At 42.6% G+C, this 24,093-nt stretch overlaps 1 protein-coding gene across 1 annotated transcript; it reads right to left on the minus strand.

Moving 5' to 3' along the window:
• On the minus strand, positions 1–21,315 carry BCL3 (BCL3 transcription coactivator). Its single transcript, XM_033084502.1, has 10 exons — positions 20,983–21,315; positions 19,915–20,083; positions 15,239–15,347; positions 11,193–11,409; positions 8,874–8,962; positions 6,583–6,660; positions 4,677–4,844; positions 4,219–4,264; positions 1,082–1,157; positions 1–219 (listed from the first exon to the last, which is right to left on the minus strand). The coding sequence occupies exons 1-10, from the start codon at positions 21,212–21,214 to the stop codon at positions 15–17; spliced, it is 1,389 nt and encodes a 462-aa protein (XP_032940393.1). The 5' UTR covers positions 21,215–21,315; the 3' UTR covers positions 1–14.
• Between the last annotated feature and the right edge of the window lie 2,778 nt (positions 21,316–24,093).

Consider the following 24,093-nt stretch of genomic DNA (forward strand, 5'->3'; position numbering starts at 1 on the left):
TTTATTTCGCGCCATTAATGCTGCCCTGGCCCCGCCCCTCGCGTGGGCGGAGCCTCTGAGGGGCTGAGGGGCGGGGCCTCCCCATCGCCGCCTCTGATTGGTCCGTGCTCTGTTGATGGGCGGGGCCTCTCTGCGCGCCCATTGGCGGGAGCGGAGGCCCCGCCCCTTGCGCCCCATTGGCTGCAGACCCGGAAGTGGGCGGGGACTCCGAGGCGCTGCCTGAAAAGGGGGCGGGGCCAGAGTGGGCAAAATTCGGGAATTTTTCCAGGGGGAGCCCCAAAAATTCGGGAATTTCGGGGTCTTGGGGACCCTCCAGACACCCTCAAATTTGGGACAACCCCGGAGACCCCAAAAATTGGGAATTCCCACCCAGAACCCCCCAAAATTTGGGAATTCCCACCCAGAACTCCCCAAAATTTGGAATTTTCCCCCAAGACCTCCCAAAATTTGGGAATTTCCTCCCAGGACCGCCCCAAAATTTGGGAATTCCCACCCAGAACCCCCCAAAATTTGGGAATTTCCCCCCAGGACCCCCCAAAATTTGGAAATTCCCCTCCAGGACCCCCCAAATTTTGGGAATTTTCCCCCCAGGACCCCCCAAAATCTCCCCAGGACCCCCCAAAATTTGGGAATTTCCCCCCAGGACCCCCCAAAATTTGGGAATTTCCCCCCAAAATTTGGGAATTCCCCCCCAGGACCCCAAAATCCTCCCAGGACCTCCCAAAATTTGGAATTTCCCCCCCAGGGACCCCCCAAAATTCGGGAATTTCCCCCCCAGAACCCCCCAAAATTTGGAATTTTCCCCCTAGGACCCCCCAAAACTTGGGATTTTCCCACCCGTGACCCCCCAAAATTTGGGAATTTCCCCCCAGGACCCCAAAATCCTCCCAGGACCTCCCAAAATTCGGGAATTTTCCCCCCAGAACCCCCCAAAATTTGGAAATTCCCCCCCAGGACCCCCCAAAATTTGGAATTTTCCCCCCAGGACCCCCCAAAATTCGGGAATTTCCCCCCAGGACCCCCCAAAATTTGGGAATTTTCCCCCAGAACCCCCCCAAAATTTGGGAATTTTTTGTCTCACCGTGGGGGGGGTCCCGGGGGGATTTTGGGGGGTCCTGGGGGGGTCTCGAGGCTTTTCCCCGCAGGATGTCGATCACCTGGGGGGAGGGGAGGGGTCAGACACCCCCAAAATCAACAAAATTCCCAAAATTCCCAAAATTCCCAAAATCTGAACCTAAATCTGAACCAAAATCCCCAAAATCTGATCCAAAATCCTCAAATCCTGACCCAAAATCCACAAAATTTGATCTAAAATCCCCAAAATCCGACCCAAAATCCCCAAAATTTCCAAAATCTGAACCAAAATCCCCCAAATCCAACCCAAAATCCTCAAATCCTGACCCCAAACCCTCCAAATCTGACCCAAAATCCAAAAAATCCGACCCCAAACCTCCAAATTCTGACCTCAAATCCACAAATCCAGACCCAAAATCCCCAAATTTTCCCCAATTCCGACACCAAACCCCCAAATTGTGACCTAAAATCCACAAATCTGACGCAAAATTCTCAAAACTGGACCCAAAAATCCCCAAAATCTGACCCCAAATCCCCAATTTCTGACCCGAAATCCAAAAATCTGACCCAAAAACCCCCAAATCCAACCTAAAATCCCCAAACCCAGACCCCAAATCCCCAAAATCCCCAAAATTTTCCCCAAATCCGACCCCAAATCCCAAAAATCCCCCGAATTTTCCCAAAATCTGAACCAAAATCCCCCAAATCTGACCCAAAATCCTCAAATCCTGACCCAAAATCCCCAAAATTTTCCCCAAATCTGACCCAAAATCCCCAAAATTCCAAAAATCAGACCCCAAATTCCCAAATCCTGACCCAAAATCCCCAAACCCAGACCCCAAATCCCCAAAATCCCCAAAATTTCCCCAAATCCAAACTAAAATCCCCAAACCTAGACCTAAAATCCCCAAAATTTTCCCCAAATTCAACCCAAAATCCCAAAAATCCGACCCCAAACCCCCAAATCCCCACCTAAAATCCACAAATCCGACCCAAAATTCTCAAATCCTGACCCCAAATCCCCAAAATTTTCCCCAAATCCAACCCAAAATCCCCAAAATTCCAAAAATCAGACCCCAAATTCCTCAAATCCTGACCCCAAATCCCCAAACCCAGACCCAAAATCCCCAAAATCCCCAAAATTTCCCCAAATCCAAACTAACATCCTCAAATCCTGACCCCAAATCCCCAAAATTTCCCCCAAATCTGACCCAAAATCCCAAAAATCCGACCCCAAACCCCCAAATCCCGACCTAAAATCCACAAATCCGACCCAAAATTCTCAAATCCTGACCCAAAATCCCCCAAATTGGACCTAAAATTCTCCGAAATCCGACCCAAATCCCCAAAATTTTCCTCAAATCCCACCCAAAATCCCAAAAATCCGACCCCAAATCCCCAAAGTTCCACAAATTTCCCCCAAATCTGACCCCAAATCCTCAAATCCTGACCCCAAATCCCCAAAATTTCCCCCAAATCCCAGCCAGAATCCCCAAAATCTGACCCTAAATCCCCAAAATTCCCAAAATCTGAACCAAAATCCTCAAATCTGACCCCAAATCCCAAAAATCCGACCCCAAGCCCCCAAAATCCCCAAAATTTCCCCCAAATCCGACCCAAAAATCTCCAAAATTTCCCGAAATCCCAACCCAAAATCCTCAAATCCTGACCAAAAATCCCCAAAATCCGACCCCAAACCCCCAAAATCCCCAAAATTTCCCCCAAATCCGACCCCAAATCCCCAAAATCTGAACCAAAATCCCCCAAATCTGACCCCAAATCCTCAAATCCTGACCCAAAATCCCCAAAATTTTCCTCAAATCCAACCCAAAATCCCCAAAATTCCAAAAATCAGACCCCAAATTCCCAAACCCAGACCCAAAATCCCCAAAATCCCCAAAATTTCCCCAAATCCAAACTAACATCCTCAAATCCTGACCCCAAATCTTCAAAATTTTCCCCAAATTCAACCCAAAATCCCAAAAATCTGACCCCAAACCCCCAAATCCCGACCTAAAATCCACAAATCCGACCCCAAACCCCCAAAATCCCCAAAATTTCCCCCAAATCCGACCCAAAAATCTCCAAAATTTCCCGAAATCCCAATCCAAAATCCTCAAATCCTGACCTAAAATTCCCTAAATCTGACCCCAAACCCCCAAAATCCCCAAAATTTCCCCCAAATCCGACCCAAATTCCCCAACTCTGTCTTAAAAATCCCAAAATCCGACCCAAAATCCTCAAATCCAACCGGAAATTCCCAAAATTTCCCCCAAATCTGACCCCAAATCCCCAAAATCTGACCCCAAATCCCCCAAATCGGACCCCAAATTTCCAAAATCCCCAAATCCCGACCCCAAACCCCCAAAATTTCCCCCAAATCCGCCCCAAAATCCCCCAAATTTGAACAAAAATTCTCAAATCCTGACTGAAAATCCCCCAAAAATCCCCAAAAAATCCAAAAAAATCCCCAAAAAATCCCAAAAAAATCCAAAAAAATCCCAAAAAATCCCAAAAAATCCCAAAAAAATCCCATTTAAAGCCCCAAAATGGCTCCAAATCTCCTGAAATTTCTCACCTGAGCACACCTGGACTCACCTGGACTCACCTGGGTGTGTCCAAACCCCCAAAAATCACCAAAAAATCCCAAAAAATCCCCAAAAAATCCCAAAAAAATCCCCAAAAAATCCCATTTAAAGCCCCGAAACGGCTCCAAATTTGTCACCTGGTGTCCCCTGGTGTCACCCACCCGGGAGTTGAGCGCCACGCCGGCCGCGGTGTTGTTGTGCAGGTTCCTGAGGCCAAAAATCCCCAAAAAAATCCCAAAAAATCCCAAAAAAATCCCAAAAAAATCCCGAAAAATCCAATTTAAAGCCCTAAGGTGGCTTCAAATCCCCTGAAATTTCTCACCTGAGCTCACCTGCACACCTGGACTCACCTGGGTGTGTCCAAACCCCCAAAAATCCCCAAAAAATCACCAAAGAAATCCCAAAAAAATCCCAAAAAATCCCAAAAAATCCCAAAAAAATCCCAAAAAAATCCCAAAAAAATCCCAAAAAAATCCCCAAAAAATCCCAAAAAATCCCATTTAAAGCCCTCAATCCCCCTGAAATTTGTCACCTGGTGTCCCCTGGTGTCACCCACCTGGGAGTTGAGCGCCACGCCGGCGGCGGTGTCGTTGTGCAGGTTCCTGAGGCCAAAAATCCCCAAAAAAATCCCCAAAAAATCCCAAAAAATCCCCAAAAAATCCCCAAAAAATCCCATTTAAAGCCCTAAAGTGGCTTCAAATCCTCTGAAATTTCTCACCTGAGCTCACCTGCACACCTGGGTGTGTCCAAACCCCCAAAAATCCCCAAAAAATCATCAAAAAATCCTCAAAAAATCCCAAAAAAATCCCAAAAAATCCCAAAAAAATCCCAAAAAAATCCCAAAAAAATCCCAAAAAATTCCAAAAAATCCCAAAAAATCCCAAAAAAATCCCAAAAAAATCCCAAAAAAATCCCAAAAAATCCCAAAAAATCCCTGAAAAATCCAATTTAAAGCCTCCAATCCCCCTGAAATTTGTCACCTGGTGTCCCCTGGTGTCCCCTGGTGTCACCCACCTGGGAGTTGAGCGCCACGCCGGCCGCGGTGTCGTTGTGCAGGTTCCTGAGGCCGCAGTCGGCGCCGCAGCGCAGGAGGAGCCGCAGGAGGCGCAGGCGGCCCCGAGCAGCAGCCGCGTGCAGGGCGGTGCAGCCGGAGTACGATTGGGAATTGACGGAGGCTCCGTGCTGGGAAAATGGGAAAATAATAAAAAAAAATTGAAAAAAAATTTTAAAAAATTTTAAAAAAAATTCTGCAAAAAATTCCCCAAAAAATTCCAAAAAATCCCAAAAAATCCCCAAAAAGTCCCCAAAAATCACCGGAAAAAAAATCCCCAAAAATCCTTCAAAAAATCAAAAAAAATCCCCCCAAAAATCCCCTAAAAGATCAAAAAAAACGCCAAAAATCCCAAAAATCCCCAAAAAATCCCCAAAATTCCCCCAAAAATATCTCCAAAAATTCCCAAAAAATCCAAAAAAAAAATCCCCCAAAATTACCAAAAAATCCCCCCCAAAAAAATCCAAAAAAATCCCCAAAAAATTCCCCCAAAATCCCCCAAAACCGCAACAAAAATCCCCCAAAAATCCTGAAAAAATCCCCAAAAAATCCCCAAAAAATACCCAAAAAATCCCCCAAAAATTCCAAAAAATCCCCTAAAAAAACCCCAAAAAATCCCAAAAAATCCCCCAAAAAATCCCCAAAAAATAAAAAAAAAATCCCCAAAAATTCCCCAAAATTCCCCCAAAAATCACCCCAAAAAATCCCCCAAAGATTCCTCCAAAATTCCAAACCGGAGTAGGATTGGGAATTTACTGAGGCTCCGTGCTGGGAAAATGGGAAAAAATTCAAAAAAATTGAAAAAAAATTTTTAAAGAAATTAAAAAAAAATTTTAAAAAATTCCGCAAAAAATTCTCCAAAAATTCCCCCAAAAATTCCAAAAAAAATCACAAAAAAATTCCCCAAAAATATCCAAAAAAATTAAAAGAAAACAAAAAAAAATCCCCAAAAAATAAAAAAAATCCCCCCAAAAAATCCCAAAACTCAAAAAAAATCCCAAAAAATTCCCAAAAAAACCCAAAAAAAATCCCCCAAAAAATCCCAAAAAAATCCTCAAAAATTCCCCAAAACATCGCAACAAAAATCCCCAAAAATCCTCCAAAAAATCCCCCAAAAAATCTCAAAAAATCTCAAAAAATTCAAAAAAAATCCAAAGAATCTCCCAAAAAATCCCCCAAAAATCCCAAAATCCCCCAAAAATCCCCCCAAAAATTCAAAAAAATCTCCAAAACCCCCCCCAAAAATCTCCCAAAAAATCCTAAAAAATCCCAAAAAAATCCCCAAAAAATCCCCATAAAACCCCCTAAAAAACCCCCCAAAAATAAAAAAAAATCCCAAAACACCCCAAAAAAATCTCCAAAAAATCCCCAAAAAATCCCAAAAAATCCCCAAAAAAATCCTAAAAAATTCCAAAAAATCCCCCAAAAATTCTCAAAAAATCTCAAAAAAATCCCAAAAAAATCCCCAAAAAAACCCCAAAAAAATCCAAAAAAATCCCCAAAAAAATCCCAAAAAATCCCCCAAAAAACCCAAAAAAATCCCCAAAAAATCCCAAAAAATCCCCAAAATTCCCCCCAAAAAATCCCCAAAAAATCCCCAAAAAATCCAAATAAATCCCCAAAAAATCCCCAAAAAATTCAAAAGAATCCCCCAAAATCCCCCCAAAAATCTTCAAAAAAATCCAAAAAAACCCCAAAAAAATCCCCAAAAAATCCAAAATAATCCCCACAAAAACCCCAAAAAAATCCCAAAAAATCCCAAAAAAATCCCCAAAAAATTCCCAAAAAATCCCCAAAAATCCCAAAAAATCCCAAATATTCCCAAACTCCCCAAATTTCCCCACCCCCCCGGAATTTTCCCTTCCCCACCTGCAGGAGCAGCTCGGCCATTTCCTCGCTGCCGCTCTCCACGGCGTGCAGCAGCGCCGAGCGCCCGCTCTTGATGTCCTGGGGGGGCAAAAAATAATCCCAAAATCAGCTCAAAATGAGGCCAAAATCACCTCAAAATCAGCCCCAAATTATCACAAAATTATCCTAAAATTATCACAAAATCATTCCAAAATCAGCTCAAAATTATCAGAAAATTATCATAAAATTATCACAAAATTATCCCAAAATTATCACCAAAAAATCCCCAAAATCAGCCCAAAATTACCAGAAAATTATCCCAAAATCAGCCCCAAAAATTCCCAAAATCAGCCCAAAATTAACCCAAAATTATCACAAAATTGTCCCCAAAAAATCCCAAAATCAGCTCAAAAAATTCCCAAAATCAGCCCAAAATCAGTCTAAAATTGTCTCAAAATTATCACAACATCAGCCCCAAATCAGCCCAAAATTATCCCAAAAAATGCCAAAATCAGCCCAGAATCAGCCCAAAATTATCACAAAATTATCACAAAACGATCCCAAAATCAACCCAAAATTATTCCAAAATCAGCCCAAAATTGGCTCAAAATTACCCTAAAATTATCCTAAAACTATTACAAAATTATCCCAAAATCAGCCAAAAATTATCACAAAATCAGCCGAAATTATCACAAAATTATCATAAAATCAGCTCAATATTATTCCAAAATCAGTCCAAAATCAGCCCCAAAAATTCCCCAAATCACCCCAAAATTAACCAAAAATTATCCCAAAGTTATCACAAAATCAGCCCAAAATTATCCCAAAATTATCCCAAAATTATCACAAAATTATCACAAAATTATTCCAAAATCAGCCAAAAAAAACCCAGAGAAATCCCAAAGTTCTCCTAAAATTATCACAAAATTAGCCCAAAATCAGTTCAAAATTATCAGAAAATAATCCCAAAATAATCCCAAAATAATCCCAAAATTATCCCAAAATTATCACCAAAAAATCCCCAAATCAGCCCAAAATTAACCAAAAATATCACAAAATAATCACAAAATCAGCCCGAAATTTTCACAAAATTATCCTAAAATTGGCCCAAAATCAGCCCCAAAAATTCCCAAAATTGGCCCAAAATTAACCCAAAAATATCACAAAACTATCACAAAATCAGCCCCAAATCAACTCAAAATCAGCCCAAAAAATCCCAAAATCAGCCCAAAATTATCCTAAAATTGTCACAAAATCAGCCTCAAAAATTCCCAAAATTAAACAAAAATTATCACAAAATTATCACAGAATTATCCCAAAATCAGCCCAAAATTATTCCAAAATCAGCCCAAAATCAGCCCCAAAAATTCCCAAAATCAGCCCAAAATTAACCAAAAATTATCCTAAAGTTATCACAAAATTATCACAAAATTTTCACAAAAATATCCTAAAATTGTCCCAAAATTCCCCCCAAAAATTAAAAAAAAATCCACAAAATTCCCCAAAAAATCCCCCCAAAATCCCCAAAAATCCCTAAAATTCCCACCAAAAACTCCCAAAAAATCCCCAAAATTACCCCCAAAAAATCCCCAAAAAATCCCCAAAAAATCCCCAAAAATTAAAAAAATAACCCAAAAAATCCCCTAAAATTCCCCAAATAATCCCCAAAAATCCCTAAAAAATTCCCCAAAAGATAAAAAAAAAAATCCCAAAAAAATCCCAAAAAAATCCCAAAAAAATCCCCAAAAATCCCTAAAATTCCCACGAAAAAAATCCCAAAAAATCCCCAAAATTACCCCCAAAAAATCCCCCCAAAATCCCAAAAAAGTCCCAAAAAATCCCCAAAAAATCCCCCAGAATTCCCCAAATAATCCCCAAAAATCCCTAAAAAATTCCCCAAAAGATAAAAAAAAAAATCCCAAAAAAATAACAAAAAAATCCCCAAAAGATCCCAAAAAATCCCAAAAAAATCCCAAAAAATCCCCAAAAAAATCCCAAAAAATCCCCAAAAAATCCCCAAAAATTCAAAAAAATCCCCAAAAAATCCCCAAAAAAATCCCAAAAAATCCCCAAAAAATCCCCCAAAAAATCCAAAAAAAATCCCAAAAAAATCCCCCCAAATTAGCAAAAAAATCCCAAAAAAATCCCCCAAAAATTCCCAAAAAATCCCAAAAAAATCCCAAAAAATCCAAAAAAATCCCCAAAAATCCCAAAAAAATCCCCAAAAAATCCCAAAAAATCCCAAAAAAATCCCAAATTTCCCAAATTTCCCCAAATCCCCAGAATTTCCCCCAAATCTGAATTTTCCTCACCACGGCGTCGACGTCGGCGCCGTGCTCCAGCAGCACCAGGACGCTCTCGCGGGAACCCGAGGCCACGGCCACGTGCAGGGGGGTCAGACCTGGAAAAATTAGGAAATAATTGAATTTTTTGAGATTTTTGGGTTTTTAGGAATTTTGGGGATTTTTTGGGATTTTTTTGGGATTTTTTTGGGATTTTTTTTTGGGATTTTTTGGCGATTTTTTCGGATTTTTGGGGATTTTTTTGGAATTTTTTACGGATTTTTTGGGGGAGTTTTTGGGATTTTTTTGGGGATTTTTTGGGGATTTTTTGGATTTTTTTTGGATTTTTTTGGAATTTTTTACGGATTTTTTGGGATTTTTTTGAGATTTTTTTGGGATTTTTTTTGAGATTTTTTGGGATTTTTTGGGGATTTTTCTGAGATTTTTTTGGGATTTTTTAGGGAATCGCTCTCACGGGAACCCGAGGCCACGGCCACGTGCAGGGGGGTCAGACCTAGAAAAAATAGGTAAAAAATTGAATTTTTTTTATTTTGGGGTTTTTAGGAATTTTAGTGATTTTTTGGGATTTTTTTTCGGATTTTTTTGGGGATTTTTTGGGGATTTTTTTTGGGATTTTTTTGGCGATTTTTTGGGGATTTTTTGGCGATTTTTTGGGATTTTTTTTGGATTTTTTGGCGATTTTTTGGGATTTTTTTGGAGATTTTTTGGGCGTTTTTGGGATTTTTTTTGGATTTTTTTTGAATTTTTTATGGATTTTTTGGGGGATTTTTTTGGATTTTTTTGGGATTTTTTGGGGGATTTTTTGGGAATTTTTTGGGATTTTTTTGGGGATTTTTTTGGCGATTTTTTGGAATTTTTTGGGGATTTTTTGGCGATTTTTTGGGAATTTTTTGAGATTTTTTGGGGATTATTTTCAGATTTTTTCGGGGTTTTTTGGGGGATTTTTTTTATTTTTTAGGAATTTTTTGGGGATTTTTTGGGGATGTTTAAAGGATTTTTTTGGAATTGTTGGGGATTTTTTTGAGGATTTTTTTGGATTTTTTTAGGAATTTTTGGGGGATTTTTTTGGGATTTTTGGGGGGATTTTTTGGGATTTTTTACGGATTTTTGGGGGGATTTTTGGGCAAATTTTTGGTATTTTTTGGCAATTTTTTGAGATTTTTTTGAGATTTTTTTGGATTTTTTTGGATTTTTGGGGGGATTTTTTTGGGAATTTTTTGAGATTTTTTGGGGGGATTTTTGGAGGGATTTTAAAATTTTTTTTTGGAGATTTTTTCCCCCCATTTTTTCCCAATTTTCCCCCATTTTTTCTCACTTTTCCCCCCAATTTTTCTCATTTTTTCCCCAAAATTTTTTACCATTTTTCCCCCAAATTTTGGGATTTCTCCCCCAAATTTTACCATTTTCCCCCCAATTTTTTTTCTCATTTCCCCCCCAATTTTTTACCATTTTTCTTCCAAATTTTGAGATTTTTACCCCAAATATTTCCCAATTTTTCCCAATTTTTAACCAATTTTTCCCCAATTTTTCTCATTTTTCCCCCAATTTTTGAGATTTTTTCCCCCAATTTTTGTGATTTTTTTCCCCCAAATTTTCCAAATTTTTTCCCCATTTTTTCTCACTTTTCCCCCCCAATTTTTCTCATTTTTCTCCCCAATTTTTTCCCAATTTTTCTCCATTTTTTCTCACTTTCCCCCCCAAATTTTTTCCCAATTTTCCCCCACATTTTCCCAATTTTCCCCCAAATTTTCCCAATTTTCCCGAATTTTTTCCCAATTGTCCCCCAAATTTTCCCAATTTTCCCCCAATTTTTTCCCATTTTCCCCCATTTTTTCTCAATTTTCCCTCCAAATTTTTACCATTTTCGCCCTCAATTTTTTACCATTTTTCTGCCAAATTTTGAATTTTTTCCACCCAAATTTTGTGATTTCTTCCCCAAATTTTCCCCAATTTTTCTCATTTTTCCTCCCAATTTTGGGATTTTCCCCCCTAATTTTGAATTTTTTTTCCAAATTTTGTGATTTTTTCCCCCAAATTTTCCCATTTTTCCCCCAATTTTTCCCAATTTTCCCCCCAAATTTTTCCCAATTTCCCCCCAATTTTTCTCATTTTTCCCCAATTTTTTCCCAATTTTCCCCCAATTTTTCTCATTTTTCCCCAAATTTTTTCCCAAATTTTTTCCCAAATTTTTCCCAATTTTTTTCCCATTTTCCCCCATTTTTTCCCCAATTTTTCCCCAATTTTTTTTCTTCTTCCCCCCAATTTTTTCCCAATATTTTCCCAAATCCCCCCCAAATTTTCCCCCCCCAAATTTCCCCCCAAACCCACCCTCGTAATCCCGCGCCTGCAGGTCGGGGGCGCCGCCGGGGCCGCGCAGGAGCTCGCGCAGGATCCGCGGGCGGGGCCCGGCCGCCGCCAGGTGAGCGCAGGCCAGGTGAGCGCAGGTGCGGCCCAGCCGGTCCGGGGCCATCGGCGACGCCCCCTGCGCCACCAGGAGCCGAACCAGCGACACCTGGCCCGTGATGACAGCCAGGTGGAGAGGGGTCTGGGGACAGACAGGTGACACAGGTGACACAGGTGAGCGCAGGCCAGGTGAGCGCAGGTACGGCCCAGCCGGTCCGGGGCCATCGGCGACGCCCCCTGCGCCACCAGGAGCCGAACCAGCGACACCTGGCCCGTGATGACAGCCAGGTGCAGAGGGGTCTGGGGACAGACAGGTGACACAGGTGACACAGGTGAGCGCAGGCCAGGTGAGCGCAGGTGCGGCCCAGCCGGTCCGGGGCCATCGGCGACGCCCCCTGCGCCACCAGGAGCCGAACCAGCGACACCTGGCCCGTGATGACAGCCAGGTGGAGAGGGGTCTGGGGACAGACACGGGGGACAGGTGAGACACAGGTGAGATACAGGTGAGATACATCTGGGGCAGGTGAGACAGGTGAGACAGGTGAGACAGGTGAGATACAGGTGAGACACAAGTGAGACACACCTGACACAGGTGAGAGACAGGTGAGAGACACCTGGGTCAGGTGACACAGGTAAGACAGTGACAGGTGAGAAAGGTGAGAAACACCTGGGATGTATTAGACAGGTGAGACAGGTGAGACAGGTGAGACAGGTGAGATACCCCTGGGACAGGTGAGACACAGGTGAGACAGTGACAGGTGAGACAGGTGAGAGACACCTGGGACAGGTGAGACACAGGTGAGATTGGACAGGTGAGACACAGGTGAGATTGGACAGGTGAGACAGGTGAGATACAGGTGAGATACAGGTGAGATACAGGTGAGACACACCTGGGACAGGTGAGATAAAGGAGAGACAGGTGACATAGGTGAGACAGGTGAGACAGGTGAGATAATCCTGGGACAGGTGAGAGACAGGTGAGACAGGTGAGATACAGGTGAGATACAGGAGAGAACACCTGGGACAGGTGAGACAGGTGAGATACAGGTGAGACACAGGTGAGACAGGTGAGACACACCTGGAACAGGTCAGATAGGTGAGATACACCGGAGACAGGTGAGACACAGATGAGACAGGTGAGACAGGAGAGATATAAACAGGTGAGACAAGTGAGATAATCCTGGGACAGGTGAGATACAGGTGAAACATGTGAGATATGGACAGGTGAGACAGGTGAGACAGGAGAGAGACACCTGGGACAGGTGAGATATGGACAGGTGAGACAGGTGAGAGAGAGACAGGAGAGAGACACCTGGGACAGGTGAGATACAGGTGAGACACAGGTGAGACAGGAGACACAGATGAGACAGGTGAGACAGGTGAGATACAGGTGAGACAGGTGAGACACACCTGGGACAGGTGAGACAGGTGAGAGAGAGACAGGTGAGAGACACCTGGGACAGGTGAGATACAGGTGAGATACAGGTGAGACAGCTGAGATACAGGTGAGAGAAACAGGTGAGACACACTTGGGACAGGTAAAACAGCTGAGAGAGGTGAGACACAGGTGAGATACAGGTGAGACAGGTGAGAGAGGTGAGACAGGTGACACAGGTGACACAGGTGAGATACATCTGGGGCAGGTGAGACAGGTGAGAGACAGGTGAGAGACACCTGGGATGGATGAGACAGGTGAGATAGGTGAGATACAGGTGAGACACAGATAAGACAGGTGAGACAGGTGAGACACACCTGGGACAGGTGACACAGGTAAGACAGTGACAGGTGAGAAAGGTGAGAAACACCTGGGATGTAATAGACAGGTGACACAGGTCAGACACACCTGGGACAGGTGACACAGGTCAGACACACCTGGGACAGGTGACACAGGTGAGGGACACCTGGGACAGGTGTGACAATCCCCCTCAAAAGTCCCCAAATTTTCTCCCATTTCCCCCCAATTTTTCCCATTTTTTTTCCCTCAAATCTCCTCACTGTCCCCAAATCCCAAAAGTGTCCCCAATGTCCTCAATGTCCCCAATGTCCCCAATCCCATTTCTGCCATTTTCCCCCCATTTTTTCTCATTGTCCCCAATGTCCTCAATGTCCCCAAATCCCTCATTGTCCCCAATGTCCCCAATCCCATTTTGTGTCCCCAAGTCCCTCAATGTCCCCACTGTCCCCAATGTCCCCAATCCCCTCAATGTCCCCAATGTCCCCCAAAATCCCCTACCCCATTTCCGCCATTTCCCCCCATTTTTTTCCGCCATTCTGTGTCCCCAATGTCTCCACTGTCCCCAATCCTCTTTTGTGTCCCAATGTCCCCAATCCCCTCACTGTCCCCAAATCCCAAAGGTGTCCCCAATGTCCCCAATGTCCCCAACCCCATTTCTGACATTTTCTGTCCCCAACGTCCCCAAATCACCCCAATGTCCCCAATGTCCCCAATGTCCTAAATCCCATTTTGTGTCCCCAATGTCCCCTCTGTCCCCAGTCACCCCCAATCCCCCCCACTGTCCCCACTGTCCCCAATGTCCCCAAATCCCCTCAATGTCCCCAATATCCCCAACCCCATTTCCACCATTTCCCCCCATTTTTTTCCGCCATTTTGTGTCTCCAATGTCCCCAAATCGTCCCAATGTCCCCCCTGTCCCCAAAGTCTTCAATGTCCCCAATGTCCCCAATCCCCTCAATGTTCTCAATCCCATTTTGTGTCCCCACTGTCCCCAATGTCCCTACTGTCCCCCAATGTCTCCCAATGTCCTCAATGTCCCCAATGTCTCCTGGTGTCCCAAAATGTCCCCAATCCCCACAATGTCCCCTCTGTCTCCTCTGTCCCCAATGTCCCCAACCCCATTTCCGCCATTTTCCCCCCATTTTTTCTCATTGTCCCCAATGTCCCAAATGTCCCCAAATCCCCTCAATGTCCCCAATGTCCCCAATGTCCCCAATGTCCCCACTGTCCTCAATGTCCCCAACCCCATTTCCGCCATTTTCTGTCCCCGATGTCCCCAAATCCCCCAATGTCCTCAATGTCCCCAATGTCTCCAATCCCATTTTGTGTCCCCAATGTCCCTTCTGTCCCCACTGTCCCCACTGTCCTCAATGTCCCCAACCCCATTTCCGCCATTTTCTGTCCCCAATGTCCCCAAATCACCCAATGTCCCCAATGTCCCCAATCCCATTTTGTGTCCCCAATGTCCCCAATGTCCCCAATGTCCCCAATGTTCCCAATGTCCCCTCTGTCCCCAGTCACCCCCAATCCCCTCCACTGTCCCCAATGTCCCCAAATCCCCCAAATGTCCCCAATGTCCCAAATCCCATTTCTGCCATTTTCCTCCATTTTTTCCGCCATTTTGTGTCCCCAATGTCCCCAATGTCCCCAATGTCCCCAATGTCCCCTCAATCCCCCCAATGTCCCCAATCCCCTCAATGTCCCCAATCCCATTTTGTGTCCCCAATCCCCCCAATGTTCCCTCTGTCCCCAATGTCCCCAAACCCCCTCAATGTCCCCAATGTCCCTTCTGTCCCCACTGTCCCCACTGTCCTCAATGTCCCCAACCCCATTTCCGCCATTTTCTGTCCCCAATGTCCCCAAATCCCCCAATGTCCCCAATGTCCCCAATCCCATTTTGTGTCCCCAAGTCCCTCAATGTCCCCAATGACCTCACTGTCCCCACTGTCCCCCAATATCCCCAACCCCATTTCCGCCATTTTCTCCCATTTTTTTCTGCCATTTTGTGTCCCCAATCCCCTCACTGTCCCCAATGTCCCCAACCCCATTTCCGCCATTTTCTGTCCCCAATGTCCCCAAATCACCCAATGTCCCCAATGTCCCCAACCCCATTTCCGCCATTTTCCCCCCATTTTTTCTCATTGTCCCCAATGTCCCCAATGTCCCCCAATCCCCTCAGTGTCCCCAATGTCCCCAACTCCATTTTGTGTCCCCAATGTCCCCAGTGTCCCCTGACCTGTCTCAGGTGATTGTACACGTCCAGGTCCCGCCCCCCCCGCAGGAACAGCGCCACCAAGCGGCGAGCGACGGCCAGAGCGCCCTGAGCCACCGCGATGTGCAGGGGCCTGGGGACAAAGGGGACATTGGGGACACTGAGGGGACAGTGGGGACACTGAGGGGACAGTGGGGACAGTGGGGGGATTGGGGACAATGGGAAAAAATGGGGGAAAATGGTGGAAATGGGATTGGGGACATTGGGGACATTGGGGACAATGAGGGATTTGGGGACATTGGGGACACAAAATGGGATTTGGGACATTGGGGACATTGAGGGGATGTTGGGGACATTGGGGACATTGGGGACAATGAAAGGATTTGGGGACATTGGGGACATTGGGGATACTTTGGAGATCTGGGGGAATTTGGGGACTTTGGGGACACAAAATGGGATTGGGGACATTGGGGACATTGGGGGGATTGGGGACATTGGGGACAATGAGAAAAAATGGGGACAAAATGGCGGAAATGGGATTGGGGACATTGGAGACAGAGGGGACAGTGGGGACACTTTGGGGATCTGGGGAAATTTGGCGCTTTGGGGACATTGGGGACAAAATGGAGGAAAAAGGGAAAAAATGGGAAAAAATTGAGAAAAGTGGGATGGAGGACATTGGGGACATTGGGGACAGTGGGGACACAAAATGAGATTGGGGACATTGAGGGGATTGGGGACATTGGGGACACAAAATGGGATTGGGGACATTGGGGACACAAAATGGCCGAAAAAAGGAAAAAAAATGGGGGGAAATGGCGGAAATGGGGTGGGGGACATTGGGGGCGTTTGGGGACACAAATTGGGATTGGGGACACTGAGGGGATTTGAGGACATTGGGGACACAGAATGGGGTTGCGGACAATGGGGACATTTGGGACATTGGGGGGATTTGGGGACAGTGGGGACATTGGGGGGATTGGGGACACAAAATGGGATTGGGGACAGTGGGGAGATTGGGGAGATTGGGGACATTGGGGACATTGGGGACAGAGGGGACACAGAATGGGATTGGGGACATTGGGGACATTGGGGACACAAAATGGGATTGGGGACATTGGGGACATTGAGAGGATTTGGGGACACTGGGGACAGTGGGGACACTTTGGGGACCTGGGGGAATTTGGGGGTTTGGGGACATTGGGGACACAAAACAGGATTGGGGACATTGGGGACATTGGGGACAGTGAGGGGATTTGGGGACATTGGGGACACAAAGGGGATTAGGGGACATTGGGGACATTGGGGACACTGAGGGGATTGGGGGACAGAGGGGACTTTGGGGACACTTTGGGCATTTGGGGGCATTGGGGACAGAGGGGACATTGAGGGGACAGCGGGGACAGAGGGGACACAAAATGGGATTGGGGACATTGGGGGATTTGGGGACATTTGGGGACATTTTTGGGGGGGAAAAAAAAGTGAAAAAATTAAGTGGGAAATGGGGAAAATTGGGAAAAAATGGGGAAAAAAATGAGGAATAAATTGGAGGAAAATTTGGGGACATTCGGGGACATTCGGGGACATTTGGGGACATCGAGAAAAAAAGAGAAAAAATCGGGAAAATTTTAAGGGGAAAAAAAGAAAAAAAAAACGGAAAAAAGGAGGAAAAAAAGGAAAAAAAAGGGAAAAAAAGGAAAAAAAAATTGGGAAAAATTTGAGAATTTTGGGAGCTTCGGCGACATCGAAGTGGGTCCCAAAATGTCCCCAAAATGTCCCCAAAATGTCCCCAAACGTCCCCAAAAACCGCCCAAGTTCCGGGTGGGGGAGGGGCCGCGCTGTTCCCGCCCCTCCCCCCGCGCTGTTCCCGTAAGGGGGCGTGGCCTGGGCGGTGACGTCATCGGGGAAAAACCCCCGGGGATTCCCCGCGGGGTGGGGGAGGGGCGGCCCCGGCGGTTCCCACGCTCCTGGGGGGGGATCCCGGAAATTTGGGGGGTCCCAAAAATTTTTTGGGGGGTCCTGAGTGGATTTTCGGGGGTCCTGGGTGGATTTTGAAGATTTTTTGGGGGATTTTGGGGGGATTTTGGGGATTTTTTGGGGATTTGAGGGGGTCCTGGGTGGATTTTTGGGGGTCCTAAAATTTTTTTGGGAGGTCCTGAGTGGATTTTCGGGGGTCCTGGGTGATTTTTAGGGGGATTTTGGGGGATTTTTGGGGGATTTTTGGGATTTTTTTGGGGTCCTGGGTGGATCTTGGGGGTCCCAAAAATTTTTTGGGGGGATTTTTAGGGGATTTTTGGGGATTTTTGGGGGATTTTTTGGGGGGTCCTGGGTGAATTTTAGGGGGTCCCAAAAATTTTTTGGGGGGTCTTGAGTGAATTTTGGGGGTCCCAAAATTTTTTTGGGGGGTCCCGAGTGGATTTTCGGGGGTCCTGGGTGGATTTTGAAGATTTTTTGGGGGATTTTGGGGGAATTTTTGGGGATTTTTGGGGGTCCCAAAAAATTTTTGGGGGGGATTTTTGGGGGATTTTTGGGGGGTCCTGGGGGGATTTTAGGGGGTCCCAAAATTTTTTTGGGGGGTCCCGAGTGGATTTTGGGAGGTCCTGGGTGGATTTTGGGGGTCCCAAAATATTTTTGGGGGGTCCGGGGTGATTTTTAGGGGGATTTTGGGGGGATTTTTGGGGGATTTTTGGGGATTTTTGGGGGGTCCCGAGTGATTTTTGGGGGTCCCAAAAATTTTTTGGGGGGATTTTTAGGGGGATTTTGGGGATTTTTGGGGGTTTTAGGGGGTCCTGGGTGGATTTTGGGGGTCCCAAAAATTTTTTGGGGGGTCCTGGGTGATTTTTGGGGGTCCCAAAATTTTTTTGGGGGGTCCTGAGTGGATTTTCGGGGGTCCTAGGTGATTTTTAGGGGGATTTTGGGGGAATTTTTGGGGATTTTTGGGGGATTTTGGGGGATCCTGGGTGATTTTTGGGGGTCCCAAAAAATTTTTGGGGGGATTTTTGGGGGATTTTTGGGGATTTTTGGGGGATTTTGGGGGGTCCTGGGTGGATTTTAGGGGGTCCCAAAAAATTTTTGGGGGGTCCCGAGTGAATTTTGGGGGAATTTTTTATTTTTATTTTTTTGGGGATTTTTGGGGTTCCCATGGGAATTTTTTGGGGTGTCCCAAGGAGATTTTTTGGGGAATTTTGGGGGGAATTTTTAGGGGGAATTTTGGGGGATTTTTTTTTGATTTTTGGGGGAATTTTTGGGGAATTTTTTGGAGATTTTTGGGGTGTCCCGAGCTGATTTTTGGGGGGATTTTTGGGGAATTTTTTGGGATTTTTGGGGGGATTGTGAGGGAATTTTGCGGAATTTTGGGGAGATTTTTGTGGAATTTTTGTGGAATTTTTGTGGGATTTTTTTGGAAATTTTTGGGACTTTTTTGGGGGGATTTTTGGGGTGCCCCGAGCTGATTTTTGGGGGAATTTTTGGGGATTTTTTTGAGGATTTTTCGGAGGATTTTTCGGGAATTTTTGAGGAATTTTGGGGGGAATTTTTGGCGGATTTTTCTGGAATTTTGGGGAATTTTTTTTGTAATTTTTGGGGATTTTTTGGGGATTTTTTTGGAATTTTTTGGGATTTTTTGGGGGAATTTTTGGGGATGTTGTGGGGGGATTTTTTTTTATTTTTGGGGGATTTTTTTGGAATTTGTTTGGAATTTTTGAGGAATTTTTTGTGGAATTTTTGGGGGATTTTTTGGGAATTTTTTTGGGATTTTTTTTTGGCATTTTTGGGGTGTCCTGAGCGGATTTTTGTGGAATTTTTGTGGAATTTTTGGGGAATTTTTTGTGGAATTTTTTGGGAATTTTGGGGGGATTTTCGGGGTGTCCCGAGCCGATTTTTGGGGAATTTTTGGTGAATTTTTGGCGAATTTTTGGGGGATTTTTGGGGGATTTTTTGGGGATTTTTTTTGAATTTTGGTGGAATTTTTTGGGGATTTTTGGGGAATTTTTGGGGAAATTTATTTGGATTTTTGGGGTGTCCCGAGCTGATTTTGGGGGGATTTTTAAAGGAATTTTTGGGGGAATTTTTGGGGTGTCCCGAGCGGATTTTTGGGGGAATTTTTGCAGGATTTTTGTGGAATTTTTTGGGAATTTTTTGTGGAATTTTTGGGGATTTTTTTGAGGATTTTTTGGGGGATTTTTTTGTGGAATTTTTTGGGATTTTTTTGGGTAATTTTTGGGAATTTTTTTGGATTTTTTGGCGAATTTTTGGGGATTATTTTTTGGGAATTTTTTTGGGATTTTTGGGGGATTTTTGGGGAATTTTTTTGGATTTTTTGGGGATTTTTGGGGTGTCCCGAGTCGATTTTTTTGGGGGATTTTTTTGGGATTTTTGTGGAATTTTTGGGGATTTTTTTTGGATTTTTGGGAAATTTTTGGCGAATTTTTGGGGAATTCTGGGGAATTTTGGGGGGAATTTTGTAGAATTTTTGTGGAATTTTTTTAAAATTTTCTTTGGGATTTTTGGGGTGTCTCCCCCGATTTTTGGGGGGATTTTTGAGGAAATTTTGTGGAATTTTTGGGGAATTTTTTTGGGAAATTTTGGGGATTTTTTGGCGAATTTTTGGGAATTTTTTTGGGGAATTTTTGGCGAATTTTTTTGGGATTTTTTTGAGATTTTTGGGATGTCCCCCCCCGTTTTTTGGGGTCCCCACTCACGTGTCCCCATCCTCGTCCTGCCTCGTGGCCGCGGCGATGGCAGCGCCCAGGGGGGGCTCGGGGGGGACCCCGAAATTTGGGGGGAGGGGCCCCAAAATCGGGGGGGGAGGGGGAGGGGCGACCCCCAAACCCCCCCCCAAAATCCCCAGCGCCGGCTCCGCCTTCAGACCTGCAAAAAAAATTAAAATTAAAATTAAAATTAAAATTAAAATTAAAATTAAAATTAATTAAAAATAAAAATAAAAAATAAAAATAAAAATAAAAAATAGAAATAAAAATTAAAATTAAAAATAAAAATAAAAAAATAGAAATAAAAATAAAAATTAAAAATAAAATTAAAATTAAAAATAGAAATTAAAAATAAAAATTAAAAATAGAAATAAAAATAGAAATTAAAAATAAAAATTAAAAATAGAAATAAAAATAAAAATTAAAAATAAAAATAAAAATAAAATAAAAATAAAAATTAAAAATAAGAATAAGAATAAAAATAAAAATAAAAAATAGAAATAAAAATAAAAATAAAAAATAAAAATAAAAATAAAAATAAAAATAAAAATAAAAATAAAAATAAGAATAAAAAATAAAAATAAAAATTAAAAATAAAAATAAAAATAAAAATTAAAAATAGAAATAAAAATAAAAATTAAAATTAAAATTAAAAATAGAAATAAAAATAAAAATAAAAATAAAAATAAAAATTAAAAATTAAAAATTAAAATTAAAATTAAAATAAAAATTAAAAATAAAAATAGAAATAAAAATAAAAATAAAAATAAAAATAGAAAATAAAAATAAAAATTAAAAATAGAAATAAAAATAAGAATAAAAAATAAAAATAAAAATTAAAAATAAAAATTAAAAATAGAAATAAAAATAAAAATTAAAATAAAAATAAAAATTAAAAATAAAAATAAATTTGGGGGAGACCCCAAAACCAGCCCAGGGTGGGGGAGGGGAGGGAATTTGGGGGGAGGGGACCTCAAAATTTGCTCGGGGTGGGGGAGGGGACCCCAAAAACCAACCCAGGATGGGGGAGGGGAGGAAATTTTGGGATTTTTTTCTCACCTGCTCCGACGCCCCCGAGCTTGGGGAATTTCCCGGGGGGTCCCCCCCGATTTTGGGGGTTGGGGAGGGGGAGGGGTCGCGGGGGTTCAACCCCTCCCCCACCCCCGAACCCCCCCATGGCCGAGCGGCGCTTGCGCAGCGGCAGCGAAGTCTCGGGCCGGGATTTTTGGGGAGGTTTCGGGGGATTTTGGGGTCTCCTGGTGCGCAAATCCACCGGGAGCTCCTCGGCCATTTGGGGGGAGGGGTCCCCAAAATTCGGGGGATCCCCCCTGAGCCCCTCCCCCACCCCCCCCCGAAATCCGGGAGCCCGGCGGAGAAGCGGCGGGAGCGGAAGCGAGCGGGGAATCCCCAAAAAATAAATAAAAAATTCAAAATAAAAAGGAAAAAACCCGAAGAAGCCACGCCCATCTTTAAGCCACGCCCCCTTAAGCCACGCCCCCACCACGCCCCTCTGAGGCTACGCGCACTTTAAACCACGCCCACTTTAAGCCACACCCCCCCCTTAAACCACGCCCACTTAGCCACGCCCCATCTGAGACCATGCACACTTAGTCACGCCCACTTTAAGCCACGCCCATTCACCCGTGCCCACTTGGCCACGCCCCCCTGTGAAGCCACGCCCACATAACCACGCCCCCCCATGATACCACGCCCACTTAGCCACGCCCACTGAGGGAAATTTAAGGGAAAAAAGGGAAAAATCGGCTCGGAAATGATCGAAAATTGTTTAAAAAAAGCAAAATTTAGCCAAATCTGTTTTTAAAAAAGTAAAACTGGGTCAAGATTGATCAAAATCTGCCCCAAAATGGGCTCGGAATTCATCAAAATTCAGGAAAAAGCCACAAAATTGGTTAAAAATTGATTAAAATCCATTTTAAAAAATCAAAATCGGTTCCAAATTCATCAAAATTCATTTAAAAAAAGCAGAATCGGCTCAGAATTGATCAAGATTTATTTTTAAAAATCAAAATTCAGCAAAATCCATTTTAAAACCCCAAAATTGGCCCAAAATTCCTCAAAATCTGCCCCAAAAATCAGCCCAAAATTCCTCAAAATTAATTTAAAAAAAATCCTCAAAAATTGCCCCAAAATTCCTGAAAATTTGTCCCAAAAATCGACCAAAAATCCCTCAAAATTCACTTTAAAAAACCCCAAAATTCAGCCCAAAATTCTTCAAAATTCAGTTTAAAAAACCTAAAAATCAGCCAAAGACTCCTCAAAATCTGCCCCGAAAATCGACCAAAAATTCCTCAAAATTCACTTTAAAAAACCCTAAATTCAGCCCAAAATTCCTCAAAATTTTCCCAAAAATCGACCAAAAATCCCCCAATATGCACTTTAAAAAATCCCTAAATTGAGCCAAAAATTCCTCAAAATTTGTCCTAAAAATCGACCAAAAATTCCTGAAAATTCACTTAAAAAATCCCCAAAAATCAGCCCAAAATTCCTCAAAATTCACTTAAAAAATCCCAAAAAATGGCCAAAAATTCCTTAAAATCTGCTCCAAAAATCAACCAAAAATCCCTCCAAATTCACTTTAAAAAATTTACAAAAATCGGCCCAAAATTCCTCAAAATTTTCCCAAAAATCGACCAAAAATTCCTGAAAATTCACTTTAAAAATCCCCCAAAATCAGCCCAAAATTCCTCAAAATTCACTTAAAAAATCCCAAAAAATGGCCAAAAATTCCTCAAAATTTGTCCTAAAAATCGACCAAAAATTCCTGAAAATTCACTTTAAAAATCTCAAAAAATCCGCTCAAAATTTCTTTAAAATTCACTTAAAAAATCCTCAAAAATCAGCCCAAAATTCCTGAAAATTTGTCCCAAAATTCGACCAAAAATCCCTCAAATTTCACTAAAAATGCCAAAAAAAGTGCCCCAAAATTCCTCAAAATTCACTTTTAAAAAACAAAAAAATTGCCCCAAAATTCCTGAAAATTCACCCCAAAAATCGACCAAAAATTCCTCAAAATTCACTTTAAAAAACCCTAAATTGAGCCAAAAATTCCTCAAAATTTGCCCCAAAAATCAACCAAAAATTCCTCAAAATTCACTTTAAAAAACCCTAAATTCAGCCCAAAATTCTTCAAAATTCAGTTTAAAAAACCTAAAAATCAGCCAAAAATTCCTCAAAATCTGCCCCAAAAATCGACCAAAAATTCCTCAAAATTCACTTTAAAAAACCCTAAATTCAGCCCAAAATTCTTCAAAATTTTCCCAAAAATCGACCAAAAATTCCTGAAAATTCACTTAAAAAATCCCCAAAAATCAGCCCAAAATTCCTCAAAATTCACTCAAAAAATCCCAAAAAATGGCCAAAAATTCCTTAAAATCTGCTCCAAAAATCAACCAAAAATCCCTCAAAATTCACTTTAAAAACCAAAAAAATTGGCCCAAATTTCCTCAACATTCACTTTTAAAAATCCTCAAAAATCAGCCCAAAATTCCTGAAAATTTGTCCCAAAATTCGACCAAAAATTCTTCAAAATTTGCTAAAAAAACCTCAAAAATTGGCCCAAAATTTCTTTAAAATTCACTTTAAAAATCCTCAAAAATCAGCCCAAAATTCCTGAAAATTTGTCCCAAAAATCGACCAAAAATCCCTCGAATTTCACTAAAAATTCCAAAAAAAGTGCCCCAAAATTCCTCAAAATTCACTTCAAAAATCCCCAAAAATTTCACCAAAAATTCTCAAAATTCACTTTTAAAAAAAACAAAAAATTGCCCCAAAATTTCTCAAAATTTGCCCCAAAAATCGACCGAAAATTCCTTAAAATTCACTTTAAAAATCCCCCAAAAATGGCCAAAATTCCTCAAAATTTGTCCTAAAAATCGACTGAAAATTCCTCAACATTCACTTCAAAAAACCCTCAAAAATTGACCCAAAATTCCTCAAAATTCACTTAAAAAATCCCAAAAAATGGCCAAAAATTCCTTAAAATCTGCTCCAAAAATCAACCAAAATTCCCTCAAAATTCACTTTAAAAATCCCCCAAAAATGGCCAAAATTCCTCAAAATTCGCCCCAAAAATCGACTGAAAATTCCTCAACATTCACTTCAAAAAACCCTCAAAAATTGACCCAAAATTCCTCAAAATTCACTTAAAAA

The sequence above is a fragment of the Catharus ustulatus genome, chromosome 39, assembly GCF_009819885.2.
Source record: "Catharus ustulatus isolate bCatUst1 chromosome 39, bCatUst1.pri.v2, whole genome shotgun sequence".
Lineage (NCBI taxonomy): Eukaryota > Metazoa > Chordata > Aves > Passeriformes > Turdidae > Catharus > Catharus ustulatus.

Coding starts and splice junctions, on each gene's coding strand:
- BCL3 (XM_033084502.1), bottom strand. CDS start 21,214: ATGGCCGAGGAGCTCCCGGTGGATTTGCGCACCAGGAGACCCCAAAAT. Junction 6,661..8,873: donor GCGCCGACGTCGACGCCGTG/GTGAGGAAAATT, acceptor TTGCCCCCCCAG/GACATCAAGAGCGGGCGCTC. Junction 1,158..4,218: donor GCGTGGCGCTCAACTCCCAG/GTGGGTGACACC, acceptor CCCTCCCCCCAG/GTGATCGACATCCTGCGGGG.